General features: G+C 36.0%; 1 protein-coding gene across 9 annotated transcripts in view; it reads right to left on the bottom strand.

Annotated features, from left to right (window-relative positions):
* The window catches only part of ERC1 (ELKS/RAB6-interacting/CAST family member 1), a 554,437-nt gene that overhangs the window by 342,897 nt on the left and 189,229 nt on the right, over positions 1–22,311 (bottom strand). For 6 of the 9 annotated variants that reach the window (XM_035028513.1, XM_035028519.1, XM_035028516.1 and 3 more), the window contains one exon: positions 19,735–19,746. The exons of the other annotated variants lie outside the window; for them this stretch is intronic. In XM_035028513.1, the coding sequence (XP_034884404.1) occupies positions 19,735–19,746 (12 nt within the window). The remainder of the gene's footprint in view (positions 1–19,734; positions 19,747–22,311) is intronic. 9 annotated transcript variants of the gene reach the window in all.

Raw genomic sequence — 22,311 nt, 5'->3', positions numbered from 1 at the left:
TAAATTATTCCACTGATATATTTTATTAAATTAATTTTATTCTAATTTTTTCTTGCTGGCATGTAGACATGCACTTGCTTTCTATATGTGGGTTTATATGGAACTAACTCAGTAAATGTTTCTGCTAATAATTTTTCTGCATATTCTTTTGAGTATTTCAGGGAGACACTTATATATGAGGATTTTTTTTTTCAGTCTTTACATTCTTTTTATCTTTTCTTATTGAACTTTTTGTTAACTTTTTTCTATGGAAACTTTTTATCTTTTCTTGTCTGGCAAATGTTGTCGTTTAGTTGTGAATATGTGAATGCTTATTTTATTGACAGGCTTTTGAGATTTTCCAATGTTAAACCAATTTTGTCACAAGACAAGCCCTATCTTATATTTTGCATATTTACTTCTATAAATTTCTTTACTTTCCTCCAGCTTAACATTTATAAAATTAATGAAAATATTCTGACATTTTTGATGTTTTCTGTAACGAAGGTTTCTCAGAGAATATAGTTAATAATACTGTCAAAAACAAAACTGTGGAATCCTCTTTACAAGATTTTGAAAACACACATTCTCTTTTAGGTTGATTTGAATGTGATTCTACCTACAGGCAACAAAATTATTTAAAAATTTCTAAATGCTTCTTCAGCACAGAATTTTATCTATAAAAATTATTCAAAATCAAATAGTAAATTAATGACACAGATGGCGGGATAAAAAGTCATTCTCTAATGGAAGTGCACACTAATAAGCTATGCCAAGGTCACATTTCAGATCTGTACTTTCTGCCATCTTGAATATTCACAGAAAGATTCAACCACAGAGAATATAATAAAAAGTTACCAGTAGAAGAAATAGAAAGGTGGGGCACCTGAGTGGCTCAGTAGGTTAAGCGTCTGCCTTCAGCTCAGGTCATGATCCCAGGGTCCTGGGATCGAGTCCTGTGTTGGGCTCCCTGCTCAGTGGGGAGTATGTTTCTCCCTCTCCCTTTGCCCCTCCCCCCTGCTCGTGCTCTCTTTCTCTCTCAAATAAATAAATATTTAATAAAAACAAAAACAACAACAAAAAAGAAGAAATAGAAATGTAAGTCATGTTTATATTTGATTCTCCTCATTACATAATTTTCTGTGCTAATAATTCCATTTTTATTAATCTGAAGTCAATTGTATCAACTAATGGAAAAAACAGATTAGGACCTTTGCATTAGAAAAGACCAAAATATGAAGCAAGATTTTGTTTTCATGAATCAAATTGCTCTTTCTCAAAATTAAATTCCTCATAACATTGCTTTACTAGGTACAAACATTTTGCTGTTTTAAGAGAGAAAAAAATTTCGGATGGTGTATAATTCTTCTCACTCTGTATCTGTGGGTTATTCCAGATGGTGCTAGCAACCACTAACGCCTGTAGCAGTAATCTGGTTACTTGGAGCATTATGACACATGGAGTAATAAACCTAATTAAAATCACGGTGTATTTTTTCCGTTAGAGGGCCAATTTTATAGGCTTAACTTCTGATCCAATCAAAACCCATTTCATTCTTCAGCACTTTTTATCATAATTATTATCTGAGAGTTAGTGATTTTTTAAATTTCTGACTTTACCCCCAAGTCACAGAACTAGGTCAGGGTGTTCAGTTGTATTTCAGAAAAAAGAATAAAAAAATTCCACTGCCCCTATCCTATCCCAACAACCATTCCAATCCAACTTGTAGTGTGTGTTTAAAAACCAAAAATGTTTATTTTGGTTTTCAAAATATTGGTTATACGATTTTAATGATTATCTGCATCAACTCCAAAACCACATGATAAAATGCTAAGTAACAAATACAGCATAGCAAGGTAAATTCAAAGCATGATCCTAAACATATATGTGTGTGCACACGCACACACACATAACCAAAAAAATTTAAAAATAAATATTAAAAAGGGAAATACTTAAGATGTTTTTAATTTTTTCCTAATGGTTTTCTGTAGGTTCTAAATTTTCTAAAATAGACAAAATATTTTATATATATTTTATTTATTTGAGAGGGAGACAGCACATACACAAGTTGAGGGGAGGGAAGGAGGGAAAAGGAAAGGGAAGGGAAAGAATCCCAAGCAAACTCCAAGCTGAGTGTGGAGCCTGACTCAGGGCTCAAGCTCATGACCATGAGACCATGACCTGAGCCACCCAGATGCCCCAATAGACAAAATATTTTTTTAAAACATTTTAAAGTTAAAGGGGCGCCTGGGTGGCTCAGTTGGTTAAGCAAGTGCCTTCGGCTCAGGTCATGATCCTGGAGTCCTGGGATCGAGTCCCGCATCGGGCTCCCTGCTCAGCAGGGGGTCTGCTTCTCCCTCTGCCCTCTTCCTTCTCGTGCTCTCTGTCTCTCATTCTCTCTCTCTCAAATAAATAAATAAAATCTTAAAAAAAAAAAAATTTTAAAGTTATGTTTTTAAAAAATGAGACATGGGGGTACCTGGGTGGCTTAGTCAATCGGCGGACTCTTGATTTCAGTTCAGGTCATGATCTCAGGGTCATGAGATCGAGCCGTCCATGGGGCTCCATGTTCAGCGCAGAGTCTACTCGAGATTCTCTCTCCCTCTCCCTCTGCCCCTTCCCCTGCTCACATGCAAGCACATGCATGTTCTCTCTCTAAAATAAATAATTAAATACTTTTTAAAAAAAGAGATACGGTTTTATCTCAAAATAGGGCCTTCATCTGTATCACACTAATAGAAAGTAGTCCAGTGTGGCACATTTAAGTTTCCCTTTTTTTTGGTCTTTAATTTTCCACTTGCTAACATTTTCTTTTTATATTTTAAATTTCCTTTCTTTATCTTGGTTTTCTGGCTATTACCTCTACCTTTTCACTCTATAGAATAAAGGATAATTAAATAGAAAATAAAATGATTTTATCTAATAAGTCAGGCAACCAAGTAAAGTATAGAAAATTGTAAGAGGATTAAATCAATCTCTCTCCTATTGTCTTTCCTATCTCACGTCCTTGTATTATGTGTGTGTGCACACATAAGCATGAGTGCATGTAGAGTTCTGAATTCACAAATTAACTAGAGTGGATGAATACACCCAACTTTTTTGCCTCATTAATATCCTTTTCAATACTGTTTCTTAGGTAAAGAACACAAAGGGCAGTATCATCAACCTACATTAAGAGTAAAAACGAAAGATGTTACTACAATTTTCAGAATAAATATGCAGAAATATATTCAGAAATAAATATATTCAGAAATAATATTCTGAGACCTAAGAGAATCTGTGAAACATGAAATTACCTTCTCTTTACTTATAAATAGATCAATATGTAATTTGATTTAAATCCAAATTGACAAGAAAACCCAAATATGCTAGTAAATCCATACCTTAAAGGGCAAACAGAAAGAAAAGGATTTAAATGGCTTAGTATAGATTTTTTTAACTCTCTCAGACTGACTGCTATTATGCCTGAATTAATTAACTGGAGTTAAATTCTAAGTGAACTTATATTTTTATTATTCTTCAAGCAGGAAAAGGAGAAAAGAGAGATTCATAAATGAATTAATCATTTAAAATCTAATTCTCAATTGATGAGTTCCCAACTATTATAACAACGAAATGATGAATAATAGAGATTGAACACTCTCTACTCTCACACAGACATGAATTAATGTATAAGAAGAGAGAAAAGCAAAAATGGAAAAGAAGACAGTTTGATCTCTACAGGTCTCTGTCACAAGACATTTTATAAAATGTGGTCCACCACCTTGCTTGCTATTCAAAGTGTGATCCATGAACACACATCATCATCAGTTGGTAGCTTGCTGAAAATACAGAATTCTCAGGATCACATGAGATCTACTAAATCTGCCCTATTTACTTTGTCATTGTTCCCTCAGCTTCTGCCTCTTAAAATTCAAACTCAAACTTAGGTAAATCTGTTAGGTCATAACTACTACTGACCCCCCTCAGCTCCCATACCCACTTTAACTAAATATATCTTATGACATGTTAATTTGTTCCTCATATTAGTGTGAACCACATAAAAACTAATTAAAAATAACCTAATAAAAATTCAAGTTTCTATCAACTAAGGTAAAGCTACACATTTGTTTATAACTTAAAACCAGTATGCATTCTGGAACGCCTGGGTGGCTCAGTTGGTTGAGCATCTGAATGGTGATTTTGGCTCAGGTCATGATCTCATGGGTGGTGGGATTAAGCCCCAAGTTGGGCTCCATGCTCAGCAGGGAGTCTGCTTGAGATTCTCTCTGTCCCTCTCCCTCTGCCCCTCCCCCAACTCGTGTTCTCTCTCTCAAATAAATCTTAAAAAAAAAAAAACAAAAACAGCATGAATTCTAAACCCAACTGTCAAATTTTCAGAAAAGAGTTAGTTTTCACATTATCTATTTACCAAATACCAAGGGCTGCACAGTTTTAAGGAAGAGAACCCAATATGACCTCACTGCCCTCATGGAACTTATTTTTGAAAGAGGCAGAACAACATAAACTAACAAAGAAGCATCTCATAGCACAGTGGCATACGCTATGGGAAAAATAAAACTGAACCATGTAATAGAGATACTGAATACATGAATAGAGATACAGTTTGTTAAGCTACAATGGTAAGGGTAGACATCACTAAGGAATTGTCATGGAGGATGTGAAAAGTGAGCCATGTAAAGAACTGGGAGAAGAGGTAGAGAGAACCTAAGTACAAATGCTTTGAGGACTGCAAAAGCTTGGCTCTTTTTTTTTCTTTTTTAAAGTTGATGTGATGGTGTATAGCAAAAGGGAAGTAGGAAGTGGTGGGGTCACAGAGGTGGCAAGAAGTCAGACGATGCAGAGCCTTATAAACCATGGTAAGGAGTTTGGGTTTTATTCTGAGCATAAAGGGAGAGCACAGCGAGGTCTTAAGCAAGAAGTGACAGCATTTACTGTAAGCTTTAAGAGTTCAGTCTAGCTGCTATGGAGAAGAGACTAGTAGAGGAACAGAATGTAGAAGCAAAGGCACCAGTTAGAAAGCTACTCTGGGTAGTCTGAGCAAGAGATAATGCTTCATAGGAGAGCGTGGAGAGAAATGGTTGAATTTCAGTTATATCTGTGATGTGTGATAGGACTTACTTATAGATTTAATGTAGGGAGTGAGAGAAGAGAAGAATTAGGAATTAGTTGGTGATTTATTGCCTGAGCAATGGGTGAATGGTGACACCATTTACTGAACTGGGAAACACTGGGGAAGAAGTTTTGAAAAGTATGCGCAAAATGAAGAGATCTGTTCTGGGCAAAGTGAAGTCTGATACCTAATTAAAGACATCATGGAGAAATTATCTCCACAGTGTATTATTCTGGAGCTGCTTATGTGTGTGTGTGTGTGCATGCGTGCACACATGACAGGTATGTCACATATACACAACAGATGGGAGCCATAAATGTATCATTAATATTGAAAGTCATGAAGTCATGAGATTTGAAGACATCTTCTGAGAAATGTATATGTAAAAAAGACAACAGGGCTGAAAATGGAGCCCTTTGAGTTCTAGGGGAATATGGGGGAGCCAGAAATGACAACAGAGAAGAAATGACAAGTGAAGGACAGAGAAAATAAGTAGACTCTGTTGTCAGAAATGCCACAAGAAAATAGCGTTTCAAGGAAGGGAGTGTGTAGAATGATGCTGAAAGGAAAAGTAAGGTGACAGAACATGACTTTTGGACCTGGCACCTGGAACTACACCACCAAAAAACCCTGGAAAAAGCAGTTTTAGGGAAGTGATAAAAATAGATTGAAAAATAGATAAAAGAGAAGCCTGACTTCATGAATTTGAAGAAAGGTGAGAAAATGCAGATGGCAATTATATATAGTCAATTTTTAAACCAGATTGACTGAGCAGGAAAAGAGAAAAAGGGCGTGCCAGCTAGAAAAGACTATCATGTCAAGGGAAGGACTTCCAAAGATGGAGGGTGGAAATGTTAAAGCATGCTTATGATGATGCACTAGGAGAGCAAATTTTTTAAAATAAAGGAAAGCACTATCCTTGAACTGGGGAACTGGACAGAATTAAGAGAAAATATAGAGTTGACCTTAAAACAGTGACACCACTGCAAAACACACCAGTGCAGATGCACGTAAGCTGACAGATCTAACGCTGGGCAGATGCGGTGGGTAGCATCTGATTCGGATTTTCTCGATGTAATATGAAGTAAAGTCAGCAGTTTTGGGGTGGGGAGGGAGGAAGGATTTTGTGGATTTGACAAGAGAAGACAGAGTGGGATATAATCATCTCTGAAAATGTAAAATCAAATTTAACAGGCATTTGCATTAGAATTACCTGTATAATTGGGAGCACATTTGAAATATGTGGCCATAAATCTGAAGCGAGACCTGTCAGGACACTGGTATGACTTTTTTTCCCAAGTACTCTGCAGCATCTCAGCACAGAGGCAGTAGAGGATAGGAAGTGGTGGTCAGAGCTGCACTGTATTTTGCAGCAGCGCTCAGCTGACGTGTAGAATTCCAACAGATAACCATCGACTCCAAATACTTAAATACACGGGAAAAGAAAGGGGGACGTTTTATGCTGGCCGGAACAGGCACACAATCCCCCAAATCTAAGAAAGACACTCCTTAGAATGGCACCAGAACAGAGGAAAAGAAAAGGAGAGAATCCATTCTCACACTTCTTAGTATAACTTGTGGAGGTGTTTTACTACAATGGTTGATGTCTGTTATCCAAATTCTATAAAGATAAGAACTCAGCACTGTTGGTATATTCAAAATCAATTTATAAAGTCCGAAAAAAAACAGACCAAGGATATGGCATAATGCTATGGTTGTATTGTACCAAGAAATCTGAATATGTGCTAGAGAAACAGAGAACCAAAGAAAATTCCTCCCTTAAAATAATGACTTGACTTTTTGGATTTGTGGCAGAATAAATATACTGTCAATTGTTTTCATTCTTTAAAGAAAGCTGGTCTGTGTTGCTCACTCTGGATTTCTCCTTGATTTATTGATAATGACACAGGAGAGCACAAGCATTTAATGGAGAGCATCCATTTATTTATTTATCAAATTCCTTGATTTCTATCATTGTCTAAAACAAGACATATAATTTTGGTACTAAGAAATAAACATATATATCCTCATGCCTCACCTCTATTTTTTCTTTTCAATTTATTCTTCTTCCCCAAAACTCCTACTTTATTTAATTTTCTTCTCCTTTTCATATTTTTCTGTTTCTATGCCTCAAAGAATCAACCAGAGAGCTAACTCTTCATGGTGGAAGTCAGACCTAGGAGGTTGCTGGCCCCATGACACAGGAAAAGTAACATTCTAGCATGAACAAAACAATGAAACACATATAGCTTTTTACTGCCTGCTCTCTTGTTTCCCTCTTTCCATCTGAGAAGTGCTTTGTAGATATTAAGGCATTTACTTTCATCGCCCCAAGGCTCTGTCAGTGATGAGCACTGTGGATGCTACAGTTTAATCATACCACATAACAGTATACCAAGCTGGGTGTGCAGAAAGAGCATACCATTCATACTTTTTTACTTGGTGGTTTCACAGGGCTCAGCTTAAAAACTAATTTAACTTGGACATTTCTCTGTAACATGCACATGGAGAGGTAATAGCTGGAGGCTACTACGGGAATCAAGGCATTAATACAGCATTAATAAAAAGCAGATATATTGAGTAGATAATAGTAATAGTTTTTCTCTGGTGCAAATAAAAGCTAGGGACCAGCAAACTCTGTAAGTGGTTTTCTTCATAAATTTTGTGTAAAATAAAATGAAAATTATTAAATCAACTGAGTAGAAGACTATTAATCACTAAAGCATTCCACTGAAATGGAAGGAAAGAATCAAGTTTAAAGCTTCTGCTTTCATTAATAAAAGATGGGCCTAGAGGAAGAAAGGGAGGCAAAAAAATAAATAAAAATTCTAACTTATGAATCTGAAAATTTACGTTGTATTTTCATTACAAAAACAGTTAAATTCCTCTTCCAAGGGGTCTTTAACCAATAGAGTTCTGACTGTACACAAAACATGACTTAATTTATAAAAATTCAGTATGCTACAAGTGAATTATAAAAATTAGTTTACATTCCCCTCCTTTTTGCTTTTGTTGGAGACATAGTGACCTCATAATAAAATCCAAACTCTCTTAATTAGCACCAAAGGCCCTTAACAATCATCTTTATTTCTATTCTATATGTCTATATCTCTACTCCCTCCTGCAGTAAGTTTTTTGTTTTGGAGTGTTTTTGTTTTGGGCTCTTCAGATGTTTTATGTCATTACCCTATCTCTGCCTAGCATACAAGTACTCATCCTTCAAGATGAAGTTCAAATGGCAGCATCCTGGCAAAGCTTTCCAGCACTCTCCCCCCGAGCAGAACTGCTTCATCCCCATAAGTGAAGGGTCTGCACTTGAACTACAATATGGTATATTATAGCATACGTGTAAAGGAAAATATTTTCTAGATTCTCTGTTCATAAATTATAATACTTAAAAATATACAAATATTAACTCTAGAGTTAGAGATTAAATATAAGAAAAACTAAAATATACAGTGAAATTCAAATCGCCAATACTGATTTAATACACAGGCAAATCACTGCTCACAGTGCATATATGGTACTTACCACTATGGTCCAAGTGCTTTTGAGTCATTAGAAGATTTAATTGTCCCAAAACTTTTCTTTGTCAAAGTGGTAAAGACAAGTTTGCTTCCTACAGTGCACCATAACATCATTTGAACTTTGCTTGAAATAAAAGCCACCTTTTTTTCTCGTTGGTCCATAGCAATTACAGCAGTAATACTTGATAACAATGAGATCATAACCACAAAACAAATGAATATGGATAAATATGCTAGTTATAGGATTTCACCCAGATGATCCAAAATATGTACATAAATCGTGTTTTAGATTATCACTGAAATAGAAAATACAAAATCTTAACAACAGCATGGTAAACTCATATATCTCAAAACATGTTCAAGGTCCCTAGGGATGTGAGAGCCCCTGATAAGAATATAATGAAGAGGTTAAAAGCAAAGCTTTTAACAGTTGGAAGCTCTCGATTAAATATTGGTTTACCATTCATTATTTATGTGATCAAAGGCTCTTTAAGTTTCAGGGTCTTTTGTTTTTTAGCTTTTAATTTGTGATATAGAGCTGTTATGTGGAATAAATAAGATAATGTATGAAAAATGCATAGCATAGCATTTGGCACATGGCAAAAAGCTAGTGACATTCATTGTCACACACGCACATGCACACAAACACACATATCTTCCTTATTATATTTTAATACATAAAATTTAAATACCTAAATTCCCCATACATTAACCTGCAGAGAATCACGGAATATGCTTTTCTACTTTGCAGGTGTGGGAAGGGTGTGTGTGTGACTGGATGGTCTATGTTTGAATGTTAAGTCTAGCACTTACATTAGATAAAATACTATAATAACCACCTTTATAAGTTTCTCATCATATACTAAGCATCTTAATGTTTATCATCACATTATCTCTCTTGTCACCTTACTCAAAACACTTTCATGAAGTTTTATTAATTCCACTTAATAGATAAAAGCCCAAACCTCCAATAAAATTTAGTAATTAGCCCAAAATCACAGTTTTACACATCATGGAAATGGTACTCAACTCCAGGGCAGTCTGACTACAACTACCATACACTTAATCTCTCTGCTATAGTAATTATAAGCGAAAATTGCTTATTTGGTAACATCTCTGAAACCAAATATTGACTGAATATGGCTTACATGATACATACAAAATAAATGAAAAGGTGGAAAGCTATCGCTTTATAGAGCTGTTATATTCCATGGCTTCCTTTGTTTTCAAGAAATTTCATCCTTCAGTCTTTTTTTTCTGTTTCCAGAAGAGCAGCATATCCTTGGTATTCTCATATTGACTCATTTCATTTTTCTTAACTGAACTCTTCAGAAAGTGAGCTTCAGCCCTAAGGCTGGGAGCATTTTTACGCAGGTCTGCCTTTTAAAAACTACACTTGCCCTCCACTTGAAATGATGAGTGTAAAAAAAAAAAAGCCTTTAGTTCTTCCACAGATTTGTGTCTTCATTTACATTGGATGGTAGATGTGAAAGTGTACTGCAAACTATTAGAAACTAAATAAACGTAAGACATTTTAACTTTTTTGTGGACAGCCCAAAAAGGAGCCAAAGGCTTCAGGGAGAAAGAGTCAGAGAATAATTCTACATCTGTAAGACATTACCTCGGGGCACTTGGTCAGCCTTGAGGCTGCCTTTGGCTCAGGTCATAATCCTAGGGTCCTGGGATGGAGCCAGCATCAGGCTCCCTGCTCAGCAGGAATCTGCTTCTCCCTCTCCCCCTCCCTGCCCCACTCATGTTCTTATTTGCTACTCTCTCTCAAATAAAAAAATAATGTTAAAAAAAAGAAAGAAAAAGAAATTACCTCAAGGCCATATGGTTGCCGAAAAACTAAACCAAATTCTAGGTCACAGGTAAAGACTAATCTCACCAAAGGGTAGAACCCAAATTACCAATGAATTAAAAAAATATGTCTAAGGCATTGCCCGGGAGAAAATGGGCTGTGGAATGTTAAATGATCTACGTTTCTCTAAGCTTTAATAGTCTGCTAAGTTCTTGACATTTTCATTACTCATTAAATCAACAAATATTTAGGTAAACAACACTATCAGCTGTCAAACACTAGGGATATATAAGTCCATGAATAAAAATAATACCTGTTCTCAAAATACCTCTCAGGCATCCAAGCAAATACAGTAGTATATACTGTATATATAAGTGCTACAAGAGTATACAAGAAAAGGACCTAACCTAACCTGGAGGTAGGCATGATGGTGATAATCAGGAAAAACTTTCTGAAAAGTCATACAGGAACTTTTTTTTTTTTAAGATTTTATTTATTTGAGAGAGAGAGCACAAGCAGGGGGAGCTGCAGAGGGGGAGGGAGAAGCAGGCTCCCCACTGAGCAAGGAGCCCAATGTGGGGCTCAATCCCAGGACCCCGGGATCATGACCTAAGCTGAAGGCAAATGCTTAACTGACTGAGCCACCCAGGAGCCCCCATACAGGAACTTTCTTAAGGGATCACTCCAGGTTACTAAGCAGAGGATAGAGTACTAGGCAAAGAGAACTGTACAAATAAAGCCCTGATGAAAAGGAAAATGTGTCACGTTGGGGGAAAACCACACTCAGTATGACTACAGCTTAAAATTGGTGGAGAGTAGAGAAAAAGGAAGGTAAAATAAACAAAAATCAAATAATTATATTATACTAAGCAAGGAGTTGGTAGTTTATCCCAAATGGGTAAGACTTTATGTAGGGAAGTGATATAATGAGATTTCCAAAATTTAGGAAAACACACTGAAGGGGAATCCTAATTTGGGGGACAGGGGGACAATTAGATAGTTTTTACAGTAATGCAAAAAAGAATCAATTTGACTTTGCCCTGAAGTTGCATCGATAAACTGAACTAGTAATGAGAACAGACAAGCTAATATACTTTATACTAACCAACCTCCTTTAAATCAGGTAATGATAGCCTGTGCTGACTTTTCCTCTCACAACACATTCTATAAAAGTTTTTTTGATTATTGCCAAACTAAGTCATCATGACCACTTCTCCAAACCCATTTATTCCTTGCTTTTAGCTCTCTTAGAAAGTCATCTGCAAAGAACTCTCCTTTATACATCTCAATTAAAAGATCATACATGAAGGGAATCAATTTTTGCTACCACTTTCAAAATAGTTAAGTTTAACAAACTTAAGTGATTTTTAATTTAGAAACTCATAACTAACACTGAAATGCTCAATACCTAGACCAAATAGCTAGCTACAGCATCTTAACAATGTCTTTTGTGGCCAGCAGGGGCAAATATCCCAAGCACAACAGAAACAAAATAATACCACCTTAACAAAAACAAGTAAAGAAAATTTAAACATATACATGTCTTCCTGTCTACGACAAAGGTCAAGTTCTTCCATTTCATTAGACTTGTATCATCTTCACTGACAAAGACCAACATAAACAACCAAACACCAACAATGGAGAAACACCACAGCTTAATTTTTTTTTTAAAGAGAGTATAATATCAACATGTATGCAAATAAACCAAATCACCTTACAGCTGCCCATTAAGACCCCTGATTTCCTCATCTTTATCTCCCAGTCTACAATCTCAAATTCTGAGACCTTGAAGTCATATAGATTATAGAAACTGGAGGCTGGAAGGCAAGTTTTTGCAAAAGTGTAACCCGTACCACCCAAGCAAGCCAACTCTCTGGGAGTTTTGTGACCCACTCCTTTCCCCTTGCTCCACTCTCAATTCCCTGTTACTCCGTTATACTGCTCAACATGTTTTTATACATATAAGTGACAAGGTAACAGGTGCCAATGAAAACAATTCATTTGCTCTAGTATCCTGAAGAGTATCACTTGCCTCTGTACCCATGCCAATATGACACCCCAGATGGTGTTTAACAGAGCCAAAGGGTGGCATTCCTATCTTGAAATCAACGGAAAATGGATTTTTATTAGTTCAAATATGAGCTCATCTAGAGAAATCAACAGGGATAATGTTAAATGTGAAAAATTTTTAAAAAGGATAAAGATCAATCCCAAAACTGTTCATTCGTAGCCAGTGCTCTAAAGCCTTGCCAGTCAAAGCATCCTCTGCAGATCAGCACCACTGGCACTGACTAAGAGCTGTTAGGAAGGTAAAAAGCCCAGGCCCTATCCAAACCCACATCAGAACGACATTTTAACAAACTCCAATACAATTTGTATGCCATCAAAATTTGAGAAGCACAGTTCTAAATTACCTTACCAAATAAATCCCACTATCTAAAATATAAGTTGTTGTGGAGCTTTTCTTGAGCAAGGCTGTAAGTGTTGTATGAATCACCAGGGCAACACCCAGAAATAATCCCATCACTACTGAAGGAATATCTTATACAGCAGGCTAGAAATGGTTAAAAAAAAAAAAAAAGTGGCAATTCTCACCAAAGGATAACACAATTAATCCAACTTATGACCCCCATACTCCAAGGAGGTAAAAACATATATTTAAAAATGTATTATAATCTACATATTGTGTCTGGACCTCACAAGGACATACAAAACAAGAAACAGAGGAAAGTTAAGGTATGCGGTAAACATGAAATCAGAGAAACTGAATTTGTACTAAAGACTGCCATATCGTAGCAATGACCCTGAGTAAGTCAACTGAATCCTCTGAATCTCAATTTTCTCATCTGTAAAACAGGAAAATATCATCCACTTCATACCATTGTTATGATCTGAAGTGAGATAAAGAGAGATTGGGACGGACGAGGTTTGTCAGATAAAATACTGGAAGTCCATTCAAATTTTTATTTCAGATATGTGACAATGTTTTAGTATAAGTATGTCCCAGTATGTACAACACACTAATACTAAAAATGTAGTCACTGTTTATCTGAAACACAAATTTAACTGATATCTCGTATGTGTATTTGCTCAATCTGGCAACCATATACAAATTCAAATTTTAACTAAATTTAGCCTTTCCTCCCTTTTCTACAGAATTTGCCATCTTTAGCTCATGTACAGAATGCCAGGTAATTGTCTACAGCTGCTACTAAGAAAAACTACATTTACCACTTTTCAATGCATGATGGCACAAAACCCAATACTTTTCAGTAGAACAGTTAGGTAGATCAGTACAGGTATGTGTTCATACATTTTTTTCTACCAATGAAACATTCAAAATAATAACACTATATTTCAGGAGAACTTAGGTAACGGGGGTGTGGCTACACTGTGCTTGCGTGACCCATTACAAAAAGACTAGGCAATAGTATTGTTTGAAAGGAAAGAAAATAAGGAAAAACACTCTTGAACAATAATGCTATTTAAGAAAGGCAAAAGAATGACAAATAGAAGCAAAAAACGCAATTAAAAACAGATCATTCTCCTAGATTATAAACTCTTGTCTGTGAGTCAAACTCCTTAAATAGATCACACAAGGTCAGAAATGCTCTTGGGCCTATAAAATCCTGAACATATCAGCTAAAAACAAAAAAGAAAAGAATGAAACCTTCAAAATATAGTTATACCTCTTTTTGTAAATGTTACTTATGAGGTTTTAGTGCCTAGTATCAGACAATAATGAAAAAAAAAAACCTCTAAGATGTGCAATCAGAGAAATGGCTCGTTGACTAAGTTAGATTTTATTTTATTTTTTTTAAGATTTTATTTATTTGACAGAGAGAGAGAGAAATCACAAGTAGGCAGACAGGCAGGCAGAGGGAGAGGGAGAAGCAGGCTCCCTGCTGAGCACAGAGCCTGATGTGGGGCTCAATCCCAGGACCCTGGGATCATGACCTGAACCGAAGGCAGATGCTTAACCATCTGAGCCACCCAGGAGTCCCCTAAGTTAGATTTTAGAAATCAGTGTAGAACTCTTTGTTGTTCTACAACTCTTTCATCAAATTAGATTAAAGAGACTCCAACAGGAATGAATGTGAGCAAGACATAAAGTATTTAACTTTTATTACATAACAATATAGGGAGACTCTGGTCTAAATGCAGTTGACAGAAAGTATCCCACAGGGGCGCCTGGGTGGCTCAGTTGGTTAAGCGACTGCCTTCGGCTCAGGTCATGATCCTGGAGTCCCTGGATCGAGTCCCGCATCGGGCTTCCTGCTTGGCGGGGAGTCTGCTTCTCCCTCTGACCCTCCCCCCTCTCATGTGCTCTCTCTCTCAAATAAATAAATAAAATCTTTAAAAAAAAAAAAAAAAAGAAAGTATCCCACAGATCTGCTTTGAAGACAAGTCTGCAACAGGCATGCTAAACAAAATAGGGGTAACAATAATATTGAGCTCAATTTGTGTAGACCAGAGAATGAGTAAAAGAGATGACAATTATAGGCTTCACCTATTAAATGTCTTGTCTTTAGCCAAAGGTGCCGCTAAATAAAAAGTAACAATGATTCTGAATCAAATCATATATTTTCACCTATTCAAGGAATCATTTCTCTGCATTCCTTCTGTGGGGATAATGTCATTGAATAGTAACTGAAGACATGTATATATGTTTAAGGATAGAGAATGAATCTTCAGTCATCATTACTCTAAATAAAAATCTCTCTGCTTTGTACTAAACAGAAACAGGGACAGAGGAAAGCAGGAGAGAAGAAGAGAGGAAGAGAGAAAACAAATCTGTCCAAACCAGAAATGCTTAAAAAACAAACATTACACTTAAGTGTCACTATTAACACAAAACAGGTGGTTAAAACAAACACTTAAGAGTTATCTTGCCCAAGGTCTCATAATGAAGTTATCCAAATATCCAATCCAATCTTAAACCATCAATACTCTCTGGATGGTCTGCTCAACTGGACTTAGCAAAACATAATTAAAATGGTGAAATGCTTCTGTATAAAAAAATACTGCACTAAATTCCAACCTGAAACAAAGAATGACTTTTTTTACACACCACAACCAAAATGATTTTTGCCACTGGAAAAACAAAACCTGTTTTATTTTGTATTCCTTGGAAAATAAACTTATTTAGAAGTAAGTATAGTTTAATGGCATTTACTGCTAGAGTAAAAACTACTAAAATGAACCAGCTAACAATATTATAATTAACATAACTTGTAACTCAGAGAATTATGCATACAACAATGACTTCCACAGACAAATTCTTCTGGGGCAGGGTTTTGTTTAGAGATATTTTGATCAAAACCTGTCATACAAAAGACAAAAGTAGTAAAACCTCCCCGAAAAATATGTCCACTTGATGTTTAAGTTAGAGATCAAAGTTCTCCAAACACAAGGCTTCACAAGTCTCAGAGACAAAGAGAAAATCAAGCAGCTCAGGACAAGAGGTCTGTCACCGACAACGGTAGAAACATTAGATTGGCAGACCTATCCACAGAGACCTGGCAGGCCAGAAAGGACTGGCATGATATATTCAGAGCACTAAATGAGAAAAATATGCAGCCAAGAATACTATATCCAGCTAGCCTCATTGAAAATAGAAGGAGAGATAAAAAGCTTCCAGGACAAACAAAAACTAAAAGAATTTGCGAACACCAAACCAGCCCTACAAGAAATATTGAAAGGGGTCCTCTAAACAAAGGGAGAGCCTAAAAGTAAAATAGACCAGAAAGGAACACAGACAATATACAGTAACAGTCACCTTGCAGGCAATACAATGGCACTAAATTCATATCTTTCAAGAGTTACCCTGAATGTAAATGGGCTAAATGCCCCAATCAAAAGACAAAGAGTATCAGACTGTATAAAAAAACAAGACCCACTGATATGCTGTCTGCAAGAGACTCATTTTAGACCCAAAGAAAACTCCAGATTGAAAGTGAGGGGGTGGAAAACCATTTACCATGCTAATGGACATAAAAAGAAAGCTGGGGTGGCAATCCTTGTATCAGACAAATTAGATTTTAAATCAAAGACTAAAATAAGAGAGGAGGAAGGACACTACATCATACTTAAAGGGTTTATCCAACAAGAAGATCTAACAATTGTAAATATCTATGCCCCTAACATGGGAGCAGCCAATTATATAAGCCAATTAATAACAAAATCAAAGAAACACATCAATAATAATACAATAATAGTAGGGGACTTTAACACCCCCCCTTCACTGAAATGGACAGATGTAAGCAAAAGATCAACAAAGGAAATAAAGGCTTCAAATGACACACTGGACCAGATGGACTTCACAGATATATTCAGAACATTCCATCCCAAAGCAACAAAATACACATTCTTCTCTAGTGCACATGGAACATTCTCCAGAATAGATCACATTTTGGGTCACAAATCAGGTCTCAACCGGTACCAAAAGATTGGGATCATTCCCTGCATATTTTTGGACCACAGTGCTTTGAAACTAGAACTCAATCACAAGAGGACAGTTGGAAAGAACTCAAATACATGGAGGCTAAAGAGCGTCCTACTAAAGGATGAATGGGTCAACCAGGAAATTAAATAAGAATTTTAAAAATTCATGGAAACAAATGAAAATGAAAACACAACTGTTCAAAATCTTTGGGATGCAGCAAAGGCGGTCCTAAGAGGAAAGTATATAGCAATACAAGCCTTCCTCAAGAAACAAGAAAGGTCTCAAATACACAAACTAACCCTACACCTAAAGGAGCTGGAGAAAGAACAGCAAATAAAGCCTAAACCAGCAGGAGAAGAGAAATAATAAAGATCAGAGCAGAAATCAATGAAATAGAAACCAAAAGAGCAGTAGAACAGATCAACAAAACTAGGAGCTGATTCTTTGAAAGAATTAGTAAGATTGATAAACCCCTGGCCAGACTTATCAAAAAGAAAAGAGAAAGGACCCAAATAAATAAAATCATGAATGAAAAAGGAGAGATCACAACCAACACCAAAGAAAAGAGAATAGGAAAATTTGGCCTTGGAAAAGAGTTGGAACATGAGTTCCACTGAAACAAAAGGAAGGTTAACATGAGTGAACATAAACCCAGGACTGTGGATACCCTAAAGCTCTATTTACCAGGCAAAGGAGGGGAGGTCATCTGTTAAGAAAGAAGAAAGAGGACAGTGTAAATCTGACTGAACACGCCTCTTCATAAATTAGATCAGTGTAAGTATGAAAGAAGGGCTAATTTTGCTTTTTACTGTATATTACACCCACACAAATTGCTTTATTCTTAAATGAGTAAAAGGTAAGGGGCCTTTTTCAGAAATATCATTTAGGTCATCAATTTAAACAATGAGAAGAAATACCAGGAAGTAGAAATGGGAAAGAGAACCTTTTTCCTAAAACGCCTCACCACCTTATCTTTCTACTTATAATAGAAATGTAGCACCTGAAAAGTGGAGTCTTAAAATATCATTACAGAAGAAATATGTCTACTTTTCACATTTTCTACACATACACAACTTTTGCACTGGGATTCTACTTTGCACTTTCTATTAACAGTGGTAAGAATCAATAAGAACTGTATATTGTCTTAGAGAACCTGAAATATATCACATCATGCTATCATATGCCGGATCAAACAGGACTCCATGAAAAAGGCAAAAAGAAGTATCATAATAGCTCTATATATTGATTGTTTACCCTGTACCAGATACTGTTCTAAGTGCTATTTATATGAACTCATTCAGTGTTTACAACAACCCTTTAGATTAGATAATTATCCCAATTTTACAGATGAAAACACCACAGATAAAAAATCTACCCAAAAAATTCAAGCTATCTGGGACTCTATAGCTCATATTCTAACTCTGACGATAGAGTACAGAGAATACATAAAGTCCTGAGGCTGAAATGAGAAGATCTACCTTCAAATCTAAGTTCCACCACTTACTAGTTGGTTGACCCTAGAGAAATCATGTTCCCTAATCTTTGTTCCTCATCAGAATGATAATCTGTCCTGTGTAACCCATACACCAACTGTGAGACTCAAAGAAGACAGGTGCTTTTATAAACAGTAATATATATGGTACCATTACTATTAGAAAACAGTAGCGAAGGTAAAGCGTATAGGGTGTTAACCATATCATTTTCGGAACCATATCAGAAATTCTCATGCCTTCATTTACATTTCCATGCTCACATGCAAAAGAAATAACTTCTTTTTTTTTTTTTAATTCTTTTTTTTTTTTAAAGGTATTTATTTATTGAGAGAGAGAGAATGACAGAGAGAGAGCATGAGAGGGTGGAGGGTCAGAGGGAGAAGCAGACTCCCTGCTGAGCAGGGAGCCCAATGCAGGACTCGATCCAGGGACTCCAGGATCATGACCTGAGCCGAAGGCAGTCGCCTAACCAACTGAGCCACCCAGGCGCCCAAGAAATAACTTCTAAAATTCAGGTTTCAAGGGTGCCTGGGTGGCTCAGCCAGTTAAGTGTCTGACTCTTGATTTCAACTCAGGTCACGATCTCAGGGTTGTAAGACTGAAACCCACATCGGGCTCCACACAGAGTGTGGAACCTCCTTGGGATTCTCTCTCTCTCCCTCTGCCCCTCCCCCTCCTTCTTTAAAAAAAAAAATTCAGGTTTCCAATTGTGCTCTGTTAGTTTCTCTTCCCAATAAAGATGGACAAATTACTTAATGGGCTCAGAACTTGTGTTATTCACCTAAAGAGTGGAAACAATAAATCTCTCTATATGCTGCTGGGAAGATCAACGCCTGAAATAAAAGATGTAAAGGTTCTACCATAGTGCCTCGGCACTTATAAATTGAAGCAGCGCTGGCTGTTTTGGTTATCACTTGTTGTACCATTCAGCAGAATCACAAAACAAAACCAAAATTTCAAGGGTGTATAGGTTTGTATATGTAAAATAATTTCAAGATTCTTCTAAAAATCCACAGACTACAGCACATTTCCCTCCAGCGTTCATACTGCATTTTCTGTGTCTCTGATGAAATTTTAATTAAATTAAAACAATTTTTCTTCTCATTCCCCTGGTGACTCCTTTCATCTTCATTTCGCTCTCAGTCAAAACCTGCTCAGTCTGATTCTTGCTTTCTGAGTACTTTATCTTTTGAAGCATAGAACTCTGAATCCACTCTTCTGGTAAACCTAAAACTTCTGACATTTTATGCACTCATAACTAGATTTCTACACATATCTTTCCTGGAGTAAGTGCTATCATTTCAGTTCCTCATTAGAGATCAAGATAATGTTAGTACACCATGCTCTTCTCTTTGTTTTAGTACAAGCATACTGACCTTGAGGTGAGACTGAAGACAACAGCAAATCCAGGAAGAAAATGTGAAAGAGAAAGTCAGAAAGAATTAGTAAGGACAATATTCAGGAAACAATGTTATTCATAGACACAGACAAAACATAAAAGCACAGGATTAGAGAAGGGAAAGGGGTAACACAGATTCTGCACAGGCACTAAAAATTAGTAATTTCAGATTTTCAATTCTCAACAAATTTGTTTTCGTATCAGATTACACCATTGTACCTTAATGTAAGTTTCAAGGAAAATTTTTGTCTAAAATTTACCATTTCTTGAAGCAGGGGGAAAAAGCAATTTATTAAACACAAAGGAAAAGAAAAGAAGGTCAGCACTTCCCCCTTTTCATTTAAGTAGCTGTGATTTCACAATTTTAAATCATCTTAATGTTATACATACCCACCTTATAACTGACTACTCCTTTACCCACCCCCTACTCCATTTCTTAGATCCAAGTTATCCATAACAAAAGCAGAAAAACATCGAGAGCTTCAATCATTCTGTAGAATACAGAATTCTAATTGATGAGGAAGAACTTGAAATAATGGTCCCAAATGTGAAAACAGTAACTTTTTCCTAATTAGAACCTAATTTTTTTCTCATTCCAAATCTACCAAAATCTACCTCAAATGGTGCAATCTAAAAGCAATAATGAACAAGAATATACAGCTCTATAAACATCACTCCACTTCTAATACTGCTCAGCAGTTAGAGATGCAAAGATTTGCCATGCTCAATATTCCTACATAGCATGAAGCCCTGGTAGTTCATTATTGCTTTTTATAACAACAGGCAGTTTTTCCTTTTTAAAAATTAATCAATTTCACTGAAGTTAGTATTATCCCCAAATACTTAAAGACTTCTAATGGCCAGTGCCATCCAGATTGTCTTCAGGATCTAAATTTTACTTTCAGAATCTAAAACAAAAGGTTTATTTCTTGAATGCAAGCACCATTTCAATTTGTACTTTAATGTTTTTTAATGTTTCAGTATTTAAAACCAGGGTTTTTAAAAGTCATTGTGAAAATAATGAAAGGTAAGGATGACAAAATTTATCATTCCCACTCTATAAGATAAAGAGAAATGAAAAACAGAGAATAAAAGTGACTTCCTCACAATCATACAGTGTGTAAGTGGCAGATACAGGATAAAAATGTTGGTCTGTTGACATCTCCCTGGGCATATTTTATATGTTTTGTGATGCTTACAGATTCCTAAAGGGAATGTATAAAATAAATCCATGCATCTTTGGCATATTTAACACAGTAGAGAATGCAGACAATGTTCAAATGCAAAAATAGGCCAATCTCTAAATGACTGTTCCCAATTATCTTTTCTATCTTTGTTGGTTATGACACAATAAATTAGAATAATGTTAGGTCAACAATGACACTAACTGAAATTTCTTATGGTTGCATGGCTTTAAATAAGACCTGGGTAAATCCATGGGGAAAAAAATTAAGCTTACTCCTATCAACAGTGAGCAACTTTTTACCTATTTCATTGTTCATGAGTCATATTTCACTTTGGCATCAAACTATAGCTCTTGGGAAATTAATATGGAAGAAAAAAGTCTGCATATAGAAAAATTCTATAGAATTCTAATGTTTGCCCCTTTATGTAAAAACTTAAGGTAACCACTAAACAAAAATTCCTATAAAGACTGTACTAATAAATTACAAGGTGCTGTGCCCACAAGAAATTTTGGGAAGATGACCTAATAGAATTGATTACGCAAAGCTGTTTAATTTCTTTTTTTTAAATGAAATCAGTGAAATTCATCAAGGCAGAAGAAAGAAACAAGCAGCTTCCTCAGAAAGCAAGCTGAAGCAAGCAGGATCAGATAAAGAACCAGTCATCTTCAGTTATCATATTCTTAGTATCTTTCTTTCCTTTTTTTTTCCCAAACACAGCCCATTCTCCCTCATGCAAGAACACGCAACCCCTGCAGCAGTAGTCACTTCTCTTCTACTCAAACTACATGAAGACCACATTTTCTGACACTGAACTTCATGGGTCAAATATACATACCCATGAATTTAAAAGTAAGGAAATTCTTCTCTAAGGAACCATTTTCCTCATGAATTGTATACTAGTTTATGCCAAAGCTATATACAGCTTAATACTAATTTTTAGACAGAAGACATCTGAAGACCTTAAACTGAGTATCGATTTGACATTTCTTTAAAAAAAATTATAAATATGAAGACTAAATATGTAGGTTTACATTTTTAGCTTATACTGTGTAGATGGCTAAATAAACTGTGATACCAATATGAAGCAATCATAAACATAAAGCCCATTTTCCCAATAAAACGGTCCAAAAAAAAATTTTTAGGTCTACCTACATAAAAAACAGGAAGTAGGTAAAACAGTCAAATATCTAATTATAATAGTAAATATATTCATCTGGTTACACACACATTTAAAATGGGGTACATTTGGGCGCCTGGGTGGCTCAGTTGGTTAAGCGACTGCCTTCGGCTCAGGTCATGATCCTGGAGTCCCAGGATCGAGTCCCACATCGGGCTCCCTGCTCGGTGGGGAGCCTGCTTCTCCCTCT

The sequence above is a fragment of the Mirounga leonina genome, unplaced genomic scaffold (genome assembly GCF_011800145.1).
Source record: "Mirounga leonina isolate KUSES-001 unplaced genomic scaffold, KU_Mleo_1.0 Mir_201, whole genome shotgun sequence".
Lineage (NCBI taxonomy): Eukaryota > Metazoa > Chordata > Mammalia > Carnivora > Phocidae > Mirounga > Mirounga leonina.
Note: the sequence above shows the minus strand (reverse complement) of the source record. Positions and strands in the feature narration are given on the sequence as shown.